At 26.5% G+C, this 15982-nt stretch overlaps 2 protein-coding genes across 2 annotated transcripts; one reads left to right on the forward strand and one right to left on the reverse strand.

Moving 5' to 3' along the window:
* Positions 1-216: 216 nt before the first annotated feature.
* Positions 217-4961, reverse strand: LOC145180848 (acid ceramidase-like). Its single transcript, XM_090080669.1, has 16 exons — positions 4802-4961; positions 4330-4373; positions 4006-4090; positions 3607-3678; positions 3210-3288; positions 2370-2444; positions 2222-2267; positions 2067-2139; positions 1867-1938; positions 1641-1695; positions 1464-1545; positions 1205-1336; positions 1042-1132; positions 734-766; positions 564-620; positions 217-445 (listed from the first exon to the last, which is right to left on the reverse strand). The coding sequence occupies exons 1-16, from the start codon at positions 4850-4852 to the stop codon at positions 356-358; spliced, it is 1137 nt and encodes a 378-aa protein (XP_089936795.1). The 5' UTR covers positions 4853-4961; the 3' UTR covers positions 217-355.
* A 3837-nt stretch (positions 4962-8798) lies between these two features.
* Positions 8799-14408, forward strand: LOC145191427 (uncharacterized). Its single transcript, XM_090080676.1, has 2 exons — positions 8799-9039; positions 14106-14408. The coding sequence occupies exons 1-2, from the start codon at positions 8836-8838 to the stop codon at positions 14379-14381; spliced, it is 480 nt and encodes a 159-aa protein (XP_089936802.1). The 5' UTR covers positions 8799-8835; the 3' UTR covers positions 14382-14408.
* The last annotated feature ends 1574 nt before the right edge of the window (positions 14409-15982 follow it).

The raw sequence follows: 15982 nt of genomic DNA on the forward strand, positions 1-15982 counted from the left end.
TGGTCTTCTAAAATTATCCTCTTAGTTATCGATTTAAACGACAAATTGGTTTTTGAAGACCTCTTCACCTTTATTTGTAGTTGCAGTAAGAGTTTGAGTCATCTGTCTTTATTTTTACAAATGATTAGAAAAAATTCAACATCCTTATACATATCCTTATAAAGCTAATGTTGATTGGCAGAAAACATGACTGGTTTATGAAAAAATGTAAAACTATTAATTTCATTATAATATATTGCATTAGACATTTATAATTTCTACACATAATATATATTAAACAAATTTAACTTTCGCGTAAAAAAAGACAGAATCAAGTGAAAACCAAACATTTTTTATTTGCACCCTATTTTCAGTATTACCATGGCCAACATGGCGTTCGACAATTCTGTAGATAAGTTTCCAATAAACCGTCATCAACTTGCATCAATGCTGTATAAGCAGTAAGCTGTAACAAAAAATATTTTGTTTATAAAAAGTTGCAAAATTGTTTCTAGAAAAATTAGAAAACTCAAACTTGGTAATATTGTAATATTAAGAACATTCTCTTGTGTATGAATACTAACCTTGTTAAGTGATGATGGAGTTGATAAAACATTAAACAGCCCTCCAAAACTCATAGCCTATATATAATTTTTTTTTAAGAACTAAATAGTGTGATTATTATAGTTATATATTGATTTAAAAAGTTTAATTTAGACATAAGCTTATAGAAAAAAAGAGGTGTCCAACTAACTTTTTTTCCCATTTGCATCATACACTTGTTGCCCTAAATAAAGTAACAATAAAAATCAAGAAATAATACAAGTAAAAAAAATAAATAAATAAATAAGGTTTAAAATATATATAAAAGAAATAGATGATACAAAAAAAAAATAGATAAATATAAAATTAAAAAAATTTCAAAAATATGCAAAACAAATAGACAAATTAAAAAATCAAAAAAATAATTATTAAAAGTTTCATAAGTTAAAGAAATTTCTCAACTCTCAAAGTGGTAGTTTTAATTTATTTCATGAATATTTATAAAGAAAAGTTATTTACAGGTGTTCGTCTATCATCAATGAAAAGGGGTTTCTTCCAGTGGTCATAATTTGTTTCTAGCAAATACCAGTCTCCATTTGTTGAATTTAAACTAATAAAAACAAAAAATTTAAAAACTAAAGAAAAAAAAAATTAAAATAAATTTCTTAAAGGTTTCACTTACTTCCATATATCATCAGCAGCAGTCCTTGATCTTGTAATGACACAGGCTTCATCTGGTTGAGTTCCCCCCAAAATAAAATAAGCTGGTGCTAATAAGGGTGTGTTTGAAAGTCTATCTTTAGCTTCTGCATAACTTGAATTAGAAAAACAATTAACCTCTTTTAAATTTAAGTCAGATTTTAGTTTGAACAATTTTTCTAATAAACAACTTCTTAAAACAACTTTTTTATGAACATTTACTTAAAACAACTTTTTTTAACCTGGTTGCACTTTCCATAATGTCTCGTGTAAGAAACCCCATCCATTGTCCTTTGGTTAACCCAAGCAACCATTCTAGTAAACCTAAAAAGACACATGTTTTAGTGAATAAAAACTTTAACAAATTAAAATTACAAATAAAAAAAAAGTGTTCTAGTTTTAAAAATAAAGTAACAAACCAACATATCCCCCATCTAATGCAAACCTCTCATTCATTGTTAGTGTAAACACTTTCTAAACATGAAAAAATTTTTTGACACTTCAACTTGGCCAAAAAAAGTAATAGCTTATAAATCAAAGAATGTTTACTTCAGTAGAATTTTTAGTTGCTATTCTTCACTTAATTAAATAACTCTAAAAGATTTTATTTATATTCAGTATTTCAATAAAACCTAAGAAACTTACAGGCTTGACAGCAGTTAATATACCAACATAGCCAATAAAGTGAGTGGCTTTGAAAATAGTAACTCCATTTTTCTAAAGTAAAATAGCTACTACTTAAAATATTCAAATAAAATTTCAAAATATAATTGTAAAAAAGAAATTACAAAAACTTATTTTTAGTATAGTTACTTGATGACATTTTGGGTATGATTTGAACTAACCTGATAATCAACATTTACAATAAGCTTTCTTAACTTTTCTGTCACTAACCATGTATCATTCTGATTGTCCCATCTGAGTATAAAAACTGAGAATATAAAAAAACATCCACCTATCTAAAACTAAAAATAAATAAAACGGCTAAATAAAATTTTACCCTAATAGCAATCCAAAGTCTAAATTTCTGCTGTGATACATTTTTCCTTTAAATGTAAATAAAAAATCAAATAATGACCATCATAAATAATTAAAAGTCCAAAGTAATAATCATTATTCATGACAAGTAAAACTATTCAAAATGTTACCTTTATCATCATGACCAACAATTGATGTGCACGCAGTGAATATTTCATAAAAAATATTGTACAGAACTGCTTCACCTGTAAGAAAAGGGAATTCATCAACTAGAGAAGGTTTTTCAAACTTTTAAAACCTCAGATGAATAAATCCTGATACAAAAATCCACTAAAACTATTGAAATCCATTCACATATTGTAAAGTGAATGGTTTAAAAGGAATGTTAGACATTATCTTTTGGTATAAGAAAGTTTTAGTTGATTTAAAAAAAAAAAAACTAGTAATGAAAGATTTATCTAAATAAACAAGAATAAGTAAAGAAAGTGCAGACTTTTTTTTTCAAAACAATTTTGTTAAAACATAAATTTGAAAATCCCTAAATGTATTAGAATAGATTTTTTATCAATATAAAGAATAATTTCCATTACACTCTAGTTAAGAGAAGAAAAAAAATTCTTAAAAAATTCTCTAAGTTCTTGTAATTATATGCTAGGTACCTTTTTGTTTGATTATCATTTTATTGACAAATAATTTGTAATTTATATAGTAGTTCATAAAATATGTTCAGAAAAAAATGATTTTTAGACATTTTCAAGGAAGCTAAATAAATTCTGTTGCTAGGTCTAGTTCTAATACATCACAAAAATAGTGCTTAATGATTATAGTTCAACATAGTAATGAATATAGTTGCTGCACAATTGTAGTATGGAAATGAGTTATAATCTTTTTACAATACAATATTTAATATACTTCTAATTTAATTATAAAAGGGAATTGTAAATCAGGAAAAGTTAAAATTAAAAATACCAATAATTTATAAAATAAAACATTCAAAAGGAAAACTATACCCAAAGGTAAACCAGTAGCATGTGCAATTCCTTTTATTTCTTCTGAATATGGCTGTGGAAGCCAATCTATTATTTCAGCCTGTTACAAAAAATATACATATATGCAATACATGCAATAAATAAATGCCCACCTCATACATATACATACACACATACATACATACATACATACATACATACATACATACATACATACATACATACATACATACATACATACATACATACATACATACATACATACATACATACAAACATACATACATACATACATACATACATACATACATACATACATACATACATACATACATACATACATACATACATACATACATACATACATACATACATACATACACAGTAATGGGCCAGGAAGAAAAGACTTAAGACATACCAATGCATTATCAACTGCTTTAACGATTTTTGAAGGGACCAGTTTCTTAACAGCTGCAATGAGATCAGCTAACTAAATCATGATTAAGAAATGAATCTATCAAACTAAAGTACAATTAAGGAATCAATCAATTAAACTAACAAATATTGTAGTTCCATTAAAAATCTCAAATGTAAAATTCTATGAAACAAAAACAACAATTAATCTTTTCAGAATAATTTTATTTTTTTAACATGCAATAACAATACAATTGTATTTTAGATTTTATATACTTTTAATGTTCTACATACGTTGAACTCACATGTAATTTTTATTTTTTTTTTTTACTTTTTTTTAATAAATAAAGAATAAACTAATAAGTTGAATTTCTTTTTATTACATTCTTTTAGGACTCATTACCTCCTCAGACTTAGGTGCAACAATATGTGTCCATCTATCAAAGGGTGGGTCATCAAGCTTCAATACAACACTGTTTATTTTTGTACTATAAGTAAATAGTATTTCTTTAAGATTTTGAATAAACTGTATAAATACTTAATGTTGAACCATTTATTTTATAATATGTTGTATTATCTGAAAAAAGTCCTGAGTTTATGTTTAATGGTAAACCGATTTAGTGGACCTAAGATAGTAATACATTTTAGCTGAAGGCCAATAGTTAGAGCAATATAATGGAGATCATTAACGTATAATATATAAAAAGAGAGATTTTTGAAAAAATACTTCTGTGCAGGAGGATATGCATCTTTTTTGCAAGGCTCATTAATCTAAAAAGTGGAATATAAAAACACATAAGTCAAAATTATCTTCTTTTTTTTTTTAAAAAATCTTGTACTAAATGTAATGTATTATGTATTATATACAAGAAAAAAATGCTTTTTAAAAAAGCGCATCAAAACATAGAAGCAAATGGTCTATTTAACATTTGGTAATCTTTGCTACTGATTAGTTTAGATCACAAACTAATTAGTTAATATAACAATAACTAACAATATTTCGGCATTATAAACTTAAATCAAAAAGGGTCTGTTTTGAAAATATTTTACCGAAATTCTTATCGAAAAAAACTTCAGTTTACTTTGGATTTGTAATTACCGTTTAGTGAAGTCCAGAATGTTACCTGCTTTACAAGTAAACCAACATGGATACATAATTAACAAATAGAATTAAAATTAAATGGCTAACTTTAACATACCACCATGGCAGATACGTAGATGCTAAGAATGCAAAAAATAAACCACTTCATTTTAGTATTGGAAACTATAGTTTTTTACAAACTTTGACGAAAAAAAAAGTTTGTCCAAAATCTTACGTTTATTGATGTTTATAATCCGTGCAGATCTCGTGATGTTTTAAACAAACGGTTATCGAAATTATCACACCCTTTTCTGTCTCTCACAGATCTCATTACAGACTTCTTACAGTTACAAAAAATAGATTTAAACTTGATGCATTGAATAAAACAAGAACTTTGATAGAATAGATACCCGGTGAGTTGTCATTAAGATAAAACTGAGATTAAACTCAGTTACACCGTCCGACGATGGAAACGTTTAAAATTTAGGCAAAATTGCAAAAATTTCACAACCTACAGTGATTTAATTGTATAGTATTTATAAATTTGTTTATAAACATAAGTTGTTTAAAAATAATATAAAAATTCTAATTATTCTAAAGATCAAAAATTAAATTATTCAAAAATGTTTTATTAAAGACTATTGTTAATATAACCGGATGGTTAATTATCCTGTTATATATCTGCCTATAGGAAGAGATGATATACCACCTCCATGTTTAGAATAAATCCCAAGTGAAGTATTGTGGTGCTTCAAAAATATTGGTTCATGGAAAAAAACGTAACAGATTTTAGGTATAATGTTTGTTTTTTCCAGCTGAAGGTAAGGGACTCTGAATCGTTCGATTTTTTTTACCATGACTATCCACACATAAGTCAGAAGTGGATTAGATTTAAAAAAAGAAGACTATCAAAACTACCACAGGGGGGTTAACATATAGCCAAAATTCAATCAAGTGTAAAACTTTTAAGCTTAAGGTTGTGATCGAAGAGAGAAAATTAAGTTTAAACTATTGCGCTAGATATTGGTAAAAACGTGATAAAATTACTGTAAAATTTCAGACTAAAAATATTTGATTTGAAACTAAATGTACTCTAAAAATTTTTTACTCATTTTCTCAAACTTTGAATTAAAAAGCTGTCAATCTAGTGCAAAATCAAGCTGATAAATTGGTCACCAGTGAGCGAAATCCAACTTTTTGTAATGAATGATATTTTGCTTTAATTTTTAACATCTTTTGTTGGGTAATAGTTGGGTCTGAAACTAGCCTACTGGTCATTTCATATTTATGTTTAAAAGAACTTATATTGGGATTTCTTCCTTTATTATACTTCCGTAAATATCTTGATAATATAACACGATAACCGCACTTTATATCTTTCCTTACAATTTTGGTAACCTATAATAAGCTTTAAGAATAAAAATAATATTTGTTAAAAAAGCTTCCCAATTGTTTTCATACACGTAGACTTTAAGGATTGATCAGAAATCTATAGCAATGAAAATTTTTCTTATCCAGGTAATTGGTTACACTTTTGGTATAGTACGAAGAGGTTAAGAGGCCAAAATACTTAATTAGCATTTCTGTGATGTTCGTTAATAAAAGGAATCAATCTTTTGATGATGCAATCATTTTTATATACTGTTTGGCTAATCGCCAAAATCGGAAAAAACGATAAAAATGGTCGAGAGATTCATGAGGCGAATATGTTAATCCGCACAAGAATTTTTTTTTTAAGTTTTACTTTTGCGCTTATTTTTTTTATTTTTCGGTTCATCTAATAGCATTCCAGTATTAGAGTTTTTTTTTTTTACACTTAAATGTAAAAAACGACTCATCTTCAATGATGAATTCACGATTTTTAAGTTTGCGACAAATTCTTCCACACTTCAGTTACAACCGCTCTAAATGTTGATCAGTGTGATCGGGAATTCGTTTTTTCTTTAAACACAAAATGTTTATTTTGTTTTTTAATCTTTTTACGATTACATTTGAATTTATTAGCAGTTTTTTCTTGTTGAATTTCCGGAGGTAGTTAACAAACTTTTTCGTTCACCGTGTCTAATAAGTATAGTTTTATTTAAGGATGCATTGAAATGCTCGGCCTTTCTATTACTTTGAAACCAGAGCGGAAATATCCGATGGGTTTATTATGCAATTATAATTATTACTTCCTTCGTAAGTTTTTGGAGAAGCAAAACACTGAGAGTGCATAGCCTAGAGAATTTTTATTAAGTGAGCGTTTACCTACAAATGAGATTCATATATCGATATATCTTGATACTGATAAGAGTTTTCTGAATTTTTCCAGACATATCTTCGTTAACACGTGAAATGCTCACTGTGTATTTCTGCGTTATATATTTGGATCTTTGTCCGTTTCTCCCTTTTTAAAGCGGCTACTCATTTTTGAACCAATTCATCTAATCTTGAATTTGACTTAAAAGTAGCCTAGTTAAATACTTTATTTAATAAGAGCGTCATAGGCAGAAAAATTGGTTACGTAGCTTCATTTCTTAATTTGACAAATCATGCACTTATGGCCAAGTAAAGTTCTTTTTGTGGCCATCTTTCTTACCACCGTTTGTCTTATAATATCAAAGATCTTATAGTAACTTTATGAACAAAGTTTTATTTGTTGGTTTTGTTAGTACTGCATTTGATATGTACAACGTTTTACAGTTCATATAATATGACAGTATTAAAGATTTTATAGAAACATTCCAATATTTTTTGTTACAGAATTTGAAGTCAATTCGTTGACGAAAAGTTACCGCGATTTTATCCAGTAATTTGGACACGTGATACTTGAAAATAAAGTCAATGAATGTTGTGAATTTGTTATTTTGAACTTGTTATTATGAATTTGAATAGCGTTGTTAGCCAACTAAAAAAAAGATTTTGCTTGATACTAAAAATGAGCGCTCATATTTTTTTATTAGATTTTTGAAAAATCTTAAGTTAAAATAAAACAATTTAACAAAGTATAAAAAATAATTTTCTTGCTGTTTTGCGATCAAAAAATACAAGATACTGACTATTTTGTTGAACCGACTTTGTGTCGGTTGCCATTAGCCTCATTTTCATTATTTTTTTGATAAACACTTCAATCAGATAAATTCAAAAAAAAAGGTTTTGATCAGATTTAGAACGTAATAAATATCTAGCTATCATGGTGTTATCTCCAGATTTGCCAAAATATGAAATTTGATTGATATGTAAGTTATTCTGAAATCTTACGCTCGATTTAGATTTCAAGATAAGATCTAAATCGAGTGAAAGAATTCTGCGACCAAAATTCAGAATGATAAAAATACATTAATACTTTTTGAATGTCTATGTGTTTTTGCTATTTTAATACTTACCCTTTTTGTTTTTTGTTTTTTAGCTGTTATTAGTATTAGTATTACTATGATTATTATTATTATTATTATTATTATTATTATTATTATTATTATTATTATTATTATTATTATTATTATTATTATTATTATTATTATTATTATTATTATTATTATTATTATTATTATTATTATTATTATTATTATTATTATTATTATTATTATTATTATTATTATTATTATTATTATTGTTATTATTATCATTATTATTATTATTATCACTATTATTATTATTATTATCATTATTATTATTATTATCATTATTATTATTTTATTCGAACATAAAATTTTTCCCCATTTTTAGTATTACCAGATAAGATACAGCGGTCTTTGATAAGATATTGCGGCCCTGAATGAGAATAACTGTCCGAAGAATAAAGAGTTTCAGTTAATTTTGGAAGTAAAATATTGGACATAAGAACTTATTGTGTTTTTCTCTTTTTTTCTTTAAACTATTTCGTTTTCATTAAAACGACCGGCACAACTTTTTTTATATGTACGATATAACTTTAACATTAATAAAATATATATATAAATAGTTCTCGATTATCGTGTATTTAAGTTTAATAAGCAAAATTATAAATCTGTGTCGATAGTTTGAATAAGAAATAAACAAAAGTACTTTTAATAAAAAAACTCACAAGTTCATAAATGAAATGGAGTGATAAATAAATTATTAATAAAAGCACATTTTTTCTTTTTAAAGGATGAAAAAAAGGTTTGTTATTAGCAAAAATCGTGTCTAATCACGATGAGCGATTTTAAAGCCTCAAAGCTTTTTGATACATTAGAATCCTCTTTTCGACACGAATTTGATTCTAAAATTAAGGAGGTAAATGTTAAATGGAAGGAACTTCAGTCGACTGTTCAAAATTTAACAACCGATGCAACTGAAACTTTTCGAATACGAGGAGAAAACTCAGAAAAAGAAGACGAGGTACTTTACTGGAAAGAGGTATTCAAACAATATTATAACTAAGATTTCTTCAAAAAAAAATAAAGTTCGCTAAAATAAATTGAAACAGGTATTTTTGAGAGAAAAAACGTTTTTATTTGATAAAGAAAACGATTGGTACTTCATCCTTGAAAGCATCTTAGCTCGAACAAGAGCAACTCTAGGTTGGTTTCTACCTGCTGACCAAATAATGGCCTTACTTAAGGTTTTATTTTAAAAATAACATTTGTATACCAAAGTGAAGACAAAATTTCATTAAAAAATCTTTTTTTTTAACTTAGTGTAATAGCAATCATAAATCGATGTTGATCCCTAATTCAGTTGATACATTTCTTCTTATCACAGTCCACATTGTTGCACAAAAGTTCAAAACAGCATGGTAGAAATAAATTTATCATTTTCAAATAACGTTTGTGAAAAGCACTTTATTTGATCTATGCTTTTGTCATTTAAAAAAAATCTGACTGAGGCAAAGAAGCTGAAAAGTAAAAAGTCTTGATTGCTTGTTTACAATTCATATTACTGATTGTTTACAATTGTTTGTAAACTTCCCTCTTTATAATTCATATTACTGATTGCATCACTGATAAAACTCTATTTTCGGATTTGTAAAATTGGCTCATATTATTTTAGATTCGTCAAAGAAATAATCGAAAAGTAATATTCATTGTTTTTTAATCTGGTTGAAATTTTTTTGTATGTATGTATGTATGTATGTATGTATGTATGTATGTATGTATGTATGTATGTATGTATGTATGTATGTATGTATGTATGTATGTATGTATGTATGTATGTATGTATGTATGTATGTATGTATGTATGTATGTATGTATGTATGTATGTATGTATGTATGTATGTATGTATGTATGTATGTATGTATGTATGTATGTATGTATGTATGTATGTATGTATGTATGTATGTATGTATGTATGTATGTATGTATGTATGTATGTATGTATGTATGTATGTATGTGTGTATGTATGTATATATGTATGTATGTATGTATGTAATGTATCTATCTATCTATGTATGTATCTATGTATGTATCTATGTATGTATCTATGTATGTATGTATTGCCATTTAAATATCTTTAAAATGACAATCCATTTTCTAAGGTTTAATAATCCAGTCGCAAGAGTTTTTTCTCGTTTGGTAGTTTTGAACCATGTAAAATAGAATAACATGTTATAAAAAGAAACAAAACTGTAAACTTTTTAATTAAAAATCTTATTCATATTCATGTTTAGTTAATATACAATAATCCAGACGTCTGTTTAATAATAATTTTAATCAAAAAAAGAATTCGCCATAGACTTCTGGTTGTTATGGATTTATAATTGTAGTAATCATTTTTTAAAATAAATATCATCTTAATGCTAACCAAAATAAATCGATTGAAAATAAACTGATCACAACAAATCGATGAGGATATTTTCATTATATCTTATTTTTGTCGATGATAACGCTTCTCGTGTTCACTTTTAAAATAGCATTATGACGTTAAAACGGATTGTGTTTCAGTCATTGATACAGTGCCAAATGAAATTCAAGTGAATTTGATGTCATTCATACTTATATTTTTGATGCCATTCATACTTACATTTTTTTCTTAACATCCACTTTGATTTAGAACAGTATATTTTTTGGCTTCGTGATAACAACTTTGCAGCAATTATCTTTTGAAGTCATAAAAAAAGCAAAAAAAAAACTTATTACTTTTTTAAAATTGTTTCTTGGAATCACTGAAAAAATAAAAGCAATATATATTGGTCTTTAGGAAAATAGAAAACGATTATAGAAAATTTACCGTTTGGATTATAGGGTTTCAGATACATGTTTTCCGTTGACTTAAGAGTGTACAGGATACCTCCAAGGCAACCAAAGCACAAGATTGTTCTCTCTTTTGATATTTGCTTACAGTCTATAAAATAAAGTTCTTCTTTACTTTCATCTGTCCCTTTATTAATGTCGAAACAAAGCGAACACAATCTTAGTCGCCTGTTGACGTAACCGACACATTTAAAACACCTTTTACCGCTGACTTCACAGTTAGAGTTACTTGTTCGAGGTAACAATCCATTATTGTAAAGATTTAAAACGTTTTTGAATATTTCTAGGTCTCTGTAATAGTAGCGTTTTATTGCTTTCTCTTGAACGGTGTTTTCATTATTTACGAGTCCAGACAATCTGTTACTTGATCGGCGACGCTTCGAATAACCTACATAGTCAACTGATAAATTGTGGACTTGCATTATAACAGCTTCGCAACAATAAAATGACAATAAATTCTTTGCATAAATATTGTTTTTATGTGTTACACACTCTATGTTTTAATATTAAATGCCTTTAATACCGGATTGATGTGGGTTTAGAATTCACAAAGTATTCATCCGCATTACTTAGGCTGATATCAGTTCAAGATCTTATCTTGATTGGTCAAAAGACCTGATATAATACAAACTATCAGTTTCACATGTTCAGTCACGCGTGAATGGTATTGTTCACGTGTAAAAAATAATTAAAATCCCCTAAGAGTTTTAGGATAGATTAGTGGTATTCATAACTAAACAAAATTAAAAATGTTAAAATACTTGAAAACTCTGCATAATTTTAAAAATGGGGCGTGTCTCTATGACTTTTTATCGACTCGGGTAAAATAAAAACTTCCGTTAGTTAAACTGGTAAGCAATTTTCTCCAATAGTGAGACTGTGTTTTTTAGTCTTAAAAATATCTCAAAACAACGTTGCACAACATAAAATAACAGTTTTTTAAGAAATTCGTTATTTAGTCAAATAAAATGGTTTGCCAAATCTCAGAGGATTGTTAGAATTACGAATCAGCCAAAAAAATTAAAGCAATGAAAAACAAATGAAGTATTGTTAACAATAAACTTAAAAGTATTTTTAAGCATTTTTTTTTTTTTTTTTTGTAATTCTTACTTTTTTTTTTTTACATATTCATAATTCTGAATAAATTGTCAGTAAAATATTCTTTCTCATAATGTTGACGTAATGGTTGCATAGTAATTGTAACAAATCGTAAAACTCGGATTTGCGACGCTCTCACACGAAATTATAATCAAAGCAATATAATAGATTTCACTAAAAGCCAATATCAATGGCAGGAGAAAAATTTTACCTTAGTAACCCTGACCACTTAAAATAAGACCTAATAGAACCTTATTTGATTATTTACGTCAACTTATTCACAATACTCTTTTCAATAAATAATCCTGAAATGGAAAAATAAAAATATATAATATTTATTCTAAACTTTTTGATGAGCTACTTTTAAAAAGCAGAATATATTATGATAAAACCTTTTTATTGTAATAATAACGCATCAAATAATTTCCTCTTTTATTAATGTTCAAGTAGATATAAAAGTTTCAAAGAAAGGAAGAAAATATTTCGCTCGAGAAAAACCATCGGAGGTACTGCCATTTTAAGGTTTAAAATAGCAGCTTCGTTAATTGTTTTTATTTAGATTTCTTGACTTTTAGATATCTTCTAGAAGATAAACCTTGAGAAGATAATAGATTAGATAATAGAAGAATAGGACGTTTTGAAAAGGGTAAGCCAAAAATGTAAACAAATATATGATGAATAGTTAAAAGTCGCAGATGAAAACCATTACGCATAGACTTTTTTCATAAAAACACATCGAGAAATAACAACAAAGCTTGACCCAAAATATCCACACTCTTACCATTTCACCCTCATACCTATGCCTCATAAACCTTTAGTTACTCTTAAGAGCATTGACGTGACAAAACTACAGACGTTTTTGATACACACACGTTAAAACAAAAAACTTTTTATTTAATAATTCTAATGATAAAACTTCATCACTCTGCAAAAGAGTAATCAAAAGGGTATCAGGGGTTTTTAGTCAACACGTAAGGTGTGATGCATTACGACAGAAAATATTAAATGTAACTTGCCCTCAAATATAAAGCGAATATCATTTAATCACTTTAAAAGCATCGCAAAAAAATTTAAAAATAAATCAATAATAACAATAAAAACTATAAACACGACGTACGAAATGCTTTAAAAAAGATGTAAGAAAAATGTTTGAAAAACATTTAAGAACTGCATGCTAGTCTTTTACGTGTAACATTAAAATTTTTTAAGGTTTTAAGGACTTTGCATTTTTAGATATAAAAATAAAATCGTTTTGAAATTTTATAATTTATTTTTTTGTTCAATTTATACTTAAGTTACTGGCGTTCTAAATAAAGTCAAAAAATAACGAAAATTTATAAAATAAATAAAAAAGCTTTGACTTTTGTTAAAAACCACTATTTGAAATATATAACATTTATAGTATAATATAATAATTAGAAATATATAATATTTTAAAACTGATGACATTCACACAACTTAAAGTTTATCATCAAGTAAATATATTCAAACTTATTGCAATTGCTGTTTTTAATATTTTTAGTTATTAATGTTGTTGTTTTTCTTTTTGTTGTGGTTGCTGGGTTGTTTCATTTTGTGTATGTTTATGATTTTCTTATCATAATTACAACAATTAAAATGTTACTCAGAGTTGCGTAGATAAAAGTCTCCAATTGTCATCTTATCTGGGTGTATTATCATGCAACCCTAAAATGTTTGATTTTTTTGTATAACCTTAATTAATTAAACATATTTTATATATTTACGTATATTTATGTATAATGTGATTGTAACTATGAACAAAGTAGCTGTTATGATAGATAACGATTACGTTAATATTTTATGTATGAGTTACGTAACATGAAAACAAGTCAAATTTTATAGAGAAAAGAAGATTGGAAAGTTGTGGTTTAATTAAACAAATTATTAATAATATAAATTTTTTCTAACTTTTACCTTTTAATTTCTGTAAATAAAAAAAAAAGTTAACTTTTATTGAATTGAAAAAAAAAAAAAAAAAAAAAATAGAAAATTAAAATTAGAATTATAAAAAGATGCAAATATTCTGATTATTTTAAACTTTTTTACGATTACCAGGTCCTGTTTATGCTTGCTAGGTCAGTGACACCATCGATGTATTTTTTATTATTAGAGGTACAAAAAAGAATCATTAAAACGAGAAAAACTACAAATAGAGTTGAATAAAGTGTCAAATGAACTTGAGAAGGTTAAAACAGACAGAACAAAAATAAAAGAATCGTCGATGTCGAGAAACGCAAGTTTGTTGAAGCGCTTAAACGAAGAAATTGAATCGAAGTTGTTTCTGGTTAATGAGATTTTACAAGAAAACAGCCAGTTTAATAAAATGTCACCTGAAAGCAAAGTTGATTGGCTAAATAAAATAAAAGCTACCTCAGTTATAGAATAAATCAGCGCCTTTGTATATAAATCTACATATATACTTGTATATATATATATATATATATATATATATATATATATATATATATATATATATATATATATATCTTTCTCTCTGTGTTTTTGTGCGCTGTGTGCATTGCAATTTTGTTGTTAGTACCCAATATAAAAGTTTTTTACAAAAAAGTACACCTTGTAATTTGTTTCGACTGAAATAAAAGTATGGAAAAATGATTACACGATCCACTATGCTTCTTTCTTTTATTATTATTATTTTTTAATCTTCAATTTTTCTGTATATTTAATTATTTCATCATCGCTTAGACGACGTCCATTTTTTTAACTTTTTTTCCTGTCGTTTTCGCAGTTACTCTCATTTCAAGGCTCCCAAGCGTTCTCAAAAAACAAATGACTTACAGGTGGTTTTTAAATACAAAGTATTTGAAAACCACCAACATTTTTTTGATGTCTTGCTCAGTATCTTTACATTTGGTTATCGTTTTTTAGAACAAAAGGGGTGTTTTTCGGAAAATACCAATCTGTGGCCTTATTTAAATAGTGGAAAGACGTCGGGTTAGGCCAGACTCGAAATAACAAGTCATCATTTTTAATGATTTTCATCATTAAAAGCCATAAGACTCGGTAAAGATTTTATCGATGTATCAAAGCGATCTTTGATTATCCTGCAGATGAATTACAAGCAGGAATTTTAGACTTTTATTTGGCTTTATATTTGTTAACTTGGCACTGTGCTATGTCACTCCACAAATATCAAATGCAAAGATTGTGACGACTGTCATTTCCATTCAAAAAACAATTAGCAAAAAAAAAGTTTTTATCATCAAAAATGATTTACTATAGACATCGTATACATTTACGAAAGTTCATAAGGTTTTTTTCAAACAACTGTTAACATCACAAAAACATTCCCCTTTTAGAGTTGTTTTTTCAAGGACCAATTTTACTCAGATCGTTCGGTATACAGTCCTATAAGAGATTGTATACGATTTGTAAACTATTCATTTGTTCATTAAACTCGTAGACACTTTTTTGGGTTTCATGCTGATACAACATTTTTTAAACTAAAAATCATTGCTTATAACAACTTTGAAAATTCAACATTCTTTGCAATTCTATAAAAAAATGAGATTTCTTGAAGTGCCGAAACACTTAGGATACGTGTTAAGATATACAACTATATTATTCATCAACTATAATAAACTATTTCTTCTCTAGTCTTTAACATAGAAATTTTTTAACAATCATACATATAGCGGATATTACTTAGCAATCGGGTTTGTTATGAGAATATAAGTATTTTTATTTGTCTTTATATCAACGTTAACAAGCTGATAGACTTAGTAAAGAAGCCACATAATTTTTTTGCTTGCATAATCATAAAACAAAAATTTAAAACATAAAGGATTTAGTCATCAGCTTGAACAGATCTATTATTCTAATATTCGAGAAAATATTTTGATTTATGTCAAAATTTATCATGCGTCGCTTAAGATTAAAAGAATAAATTAATTTTTTGAAAAGTTTTTTTGAAAATTTTGCATTAGATAAGCATTTACTAATTCTTGTTTATATTTGCAGTAAAATGTT

The sequence above is a fragment of the Hydra viridissima genome, unplaced genomic scaffold (assembly GCF_058129835.1).
Source record: "Hydra viridissima isolate aposymbiotic clone 2 unplaced genomic scaffold, HvirCarnegie_v1 scaffold_2, whole genome shotgun sequence".
NCBI classification, from domain to species: domain Eukaryota; kingdom Metazoa; phylum Cnidaria; class Hydrozoa; order Anthoathecata; family Hydridae; genus Hydra; species Hydra viridissima.